This window comes from Oryx dammah, unplaced genomic scaffold (genome assembly GCF_014754425.2).
Source record: "Oryx dammah isolate SB20612 unplaced genomic scaffold, SCBI_Odam_1.1 HiC_scaffold_23, whole genome shotgun sequence".
In the NCBI taxonomy this organism is placed as follows: Eukaryota; Metazoa; Chordata; class Mammalia; order Artiodactyla; family Bovidae; genus Oryx; species Oryx dammah.
This window is the reverse complement of record NW_024070207.1, coordinates 81982160-81986171: the sequence shown is the minus strand read 5'-3', so window position 1 is coordinate 81986171 and position 4012 is coordinate 81982160. Positions and strand designations below refer to the sequence as shown.

Here is a 4012-nt window from a genome sequence, read left to right as displayed (position 1 = left end):
CCATTTGCTTGAAAGAAGATAAACTGAAACCATCTATGCTGTTCTTATGTTGTGTATTTGACTGTTACAGTTCTGTCAATAAAGTTTCGTTTTCTACCTGCACATCTTTTGTTAAATTTATCCCTGGGTATTTAATGTTATTGAAAATTCATGGTTTGTGATTTTTATTGTCTAGTTGAGGATGTATGTAGAGATAGAATGTCTTTATATAGATTTTCTATCCAACAATTCCTCTAAATATGCATATTAATTCTACAAATTTAGATCTAGATTATTTTTGCTTTTCAAAATATGCTATTAGATTTGAATATCAACAATTTCTACTGGCTTAAACCTTTCCTCATTTTGCAGCATTGAACAAACCTGGCCAGAATAGTCTTGACTAAAGCAGGTGATAATTGGCATTTTCCCCAGTTGGAAATGAAAAATCTTCTCCATTTCAACCTGTTTACATTGCTTTTTTTGTAGATATACTTTATCAGAGTAAGTTCCATCCTATTCCTAGTTTGCTGTCTTGAATATAGATTACTTTTCATCATGTATACTGCATCAATTGTGATGATCATAGAATTGTTTTCCCTCCATTTTTCTATTAATGTGGTGAATTGCATTGGTACCCTTATACATTTAAACCACCCTTGCACTTCTAGGGTTAAAAAAATTTGGTCATAACATACGCTTTAGGTGTAATCTACATGTTAATGCATATACATACATATATATACCCACACATAAAAAATTCATAAAAGCTTTTGGTCTTCTCTTGAATAAGTGGGTTTACAAAATGTGCCACCCAAATCTCATACGGTGTCCCTGATGAAATCATCGACAGAGAAACATGTTTAAAAACTTAATATATTTGTATTGTCCTGTAGAGAAATGGAATGCCAAAGCCATTGTTAACGGTTGTAGGGAGACAGGACAAAAACTGCTGTCAATTTCCATGGGCAAATGACACAGCATATCTTTCACACATTTCTGACTCGCCTTCCAAGTTTTTTGGGTGCAGGGAGAGAGCAGCCACCAACATCTTTTCTTCTCCATGACGTCGTCCATTGGCTCGTGTGTGTGTGTGAATCACTCGGTCGTGTCCGACTCTTTGCAGCCCCACGAACTGTAGCCCGCCAGGTTTCTCTGTCCATGGAATTCTCCAGGCAAGAATACTGGAGTGGATTGCCATTCCCTTCTCCAGAGGATCTTCCCAGCCCAGGGATCGAACCCTGGTCTCCCGCAGATTCTTTACCGTTTGAGCTAAAGGGACGTCCTCCAGCTATCTGATTCCTCCCTTATAGCCTTATTATTAACATAATAACAAAACGCTTACATCTCTGAGCCCAATCTGCATCCTCATGCACCAAAAAACATATATTTCTGCAACCAAGGACTTATTCAGAATTCAGCCTGCTTAGCGAATAACAAGGAATTATAAATAGCAGCTGTTGTGCCCTTACAGAGGTATGAAAATCCAGGTCCAAAAGGACTGAAAATGGGAGGTTCAAATCTACCATGAGAGTATCCCATCTCACCAAAAAGTATGTGAAAGAGCCCCTAGGTCATGGAGCTGCCTGACAAGATTAGATCCTAGCTAGAAGAAAAGGGAAAGGAATGAGGGGAACTTTGTGACAAAATGACTTGAGTCTTAGCTGCTCTGTCTCCTTAATTGGCTATGACATGACATAACTGGGCTTCCCTGGTGGCTCAGACAGTAAAGAATCTGCCTGCAGTGCTGGAGAACTGGGCTGGGTTTGACCCCTGTGTTGGGAAGATCTCCTGGAGGAGGCCACAGCAACCCACTCCAGTATTCTTGCCTGAAGAATCCCCATGGATAGAGGTGCCTGACGGGCTAGAGTCCATGGGGTGGCAAAGAGTCAGACACGACTGAGCGACTAAGCACAGCACGTGGCATAACTAAGAGTATCAGTACTGGCTCTGACACATACTGTGTGAAGGTGAGAAAGGTATTTACGTCCTTTGGATCTGTTTCCCCATTTCTAAAGTGGAAATTACAAGTTTACACTAAATATTTGTTATGAAGAACAAGATAACGTGAAGTAGGCATTACATTGCAAACGGATTTGACTTATTCTACTCCACTTTTTCATTTAAACATTTACCTTTACAGTTACAATTCTCTCACAAACGATACAGGTTTTGAATTTCAAGTAGACTATAAGGTTAACTTTTAAAATGAATTGGACTTCAGAATCATATTTTGCCTAAATAAATATATTGATTCAATAGCTGGGATCAGATAGGGCATCCATTATACGGTTTGTTTGTTAATGAGGACTGACAAGGCTACCCTAAGTCATAGTATGTAGTGAAAACTGTGCTCCTTGCTGTGTGTGATGAGAAAGAAAATAAGCCAATATTCTGGTCACGCACCATCACACAACTCAACGCCAGACTCTGTCACGTAGTCAGGCAGCCAGTCCCTAAGTAACGGTGCAGGAGCTGCAGGGCCACAGTGTACCACTGCAGTTGTTAGTTTGGCTTGTCACCTTCTACGGGCTTGGCCAGTAAGGAGGCAATGACCCCGAATGGATTCAGATTCTAACTTAGAGACAGTGCAGAAGCAATACGACCCTGGTGTCAGCTGCCTTGTCCCTAGTCCCACGGTTTGACACTGAATTGGAAGGCCTCAGTAACCGGCACTACAGGTGGTGGGTCTGTGCCAGGAAGGAGCCCGCAGTTGTGCCCTATGGCACTGAGCAGCTCTCTAATCCACAGCTGTACTCTCAGCTGGGGCTAGGGAGACCATCCTATGTTCAACTGAAACCAGAAGTGGATGAATAACAACTTTGTGTCACCTCCAGCTGGATAAGGAGGCAGGTGAGAAATGGCCTCATAGCAGCTCTTCATCAGGCTGCTTATCTCCCCTTGCTGCAAGAGAAATCAGTAGGTTCTCTGCCAAGATTCAAGTCAGCCTGCAATTTAGCCTTGCCCACGGAGCCTACGTGGGGACATGCAAGGTCACCAGGGCATGAAGACAGAGCAACACCCCTACAGTGTCTGGATCAAGACACAAGGCTTTATGTACGGTGCTACAAGTATGACACCTATATACTGACTCCTACGTGGAGGAGGTGCTTTTCCTGTCAGTCATTACAAATATTCCTTCATTTAGTACACACACATTGATTACTAGCAAGTTTCAGGACGTATCTGCAATGCTTGAAATAACAAGGCCAGTGATGTAAGGTGGATGATGGGAATATCACTCTGGTGTCCCAGACACATAAACAGAAAAGTGCAAAGGAGAAACACAGGGAATGGACCTAAGGGGGCAAAAGAAACAAACAAACAACAACAACAAAAAAAACAGTGAGTGGGGTGGCCAAGAAGCAGGAGGAGAGCTAGAAGATAAGGTTCATTCTAAGAGTGAAAAAGGTTATATATAACACAGTCGTGCTTTGACCCAGGCTGTGGATGAGAGTCACAAACTCCCCTTCATCACTGCCCCTTTTGAGGGTGGTGTCTGGGAGTCTAGAGATTCTGAAGGGAAAGGAGAAAGAAAATACATAGTGCAGGGGGTACATGCACCCACCCTGATAGAGATGCAGGTGCAGCTTGTTACAGTAACCAGGTGGGGATGAGCAGAGGTGGATTCTGTGACTCAAGAAGAAATGTGCAAATAAATGTAAAGGGAGAAAATGCATTGAGAGGGGGTAAACAGCTCCACCTCCCATTTCTGTACCAGGGTAGGGTGCTCCATTACTGTCATGAGAAGGCTCCCTGGTCTGAGCTCTGGGAGGGAGTGATGAGCATTCTAAGGACCCACCATCAGCCCGAAGCAGGGGGCACTGAGTGTGTGAAGACATAAGTCTCAGCCTTTACCACTGACAGACACAGAAAGCTTCTTAGCCCTGCTGAGAGTGGGGCGGTGGCACCTTAGGGAAGCTGAAAGGTCAGGTGGAGGTGGTGGTTGTTGTTCAGTCGCTCAGTCGTGTCCGACTATTTACAACTCCATGGCCTGCAGCACGCCAGGCTCCTCTGTCCTACACCATCTCCC

General features: G+C 43.5%; 1 protein-coding gene across 3 annotated transcripts in view; it reads left to right on the top strand.

Annotated features, from left to right (window-relative positions):
- LOC120882167 (X antigen family member 5-like) overlaps positions 1-102 on the top strand; it is a 26795-nt gene extending 26693 nt beyond the window's left edge. For all 3 annotated transcript variants that reach the window (XM_040266042.1, XM_040266040.1, XM_040266039.1), the window contains exon 7: positions 1-102. In XM_040266042.1, coding sequence (XP_040121976.1) covers positions 1-12 — 12 coding nt within the window. In that variant the 3' untranslated portion in view covers positions 13-102.
- The last annotated feature ends 3910 nt before the right edge of the window (positions 103-4012 follow it).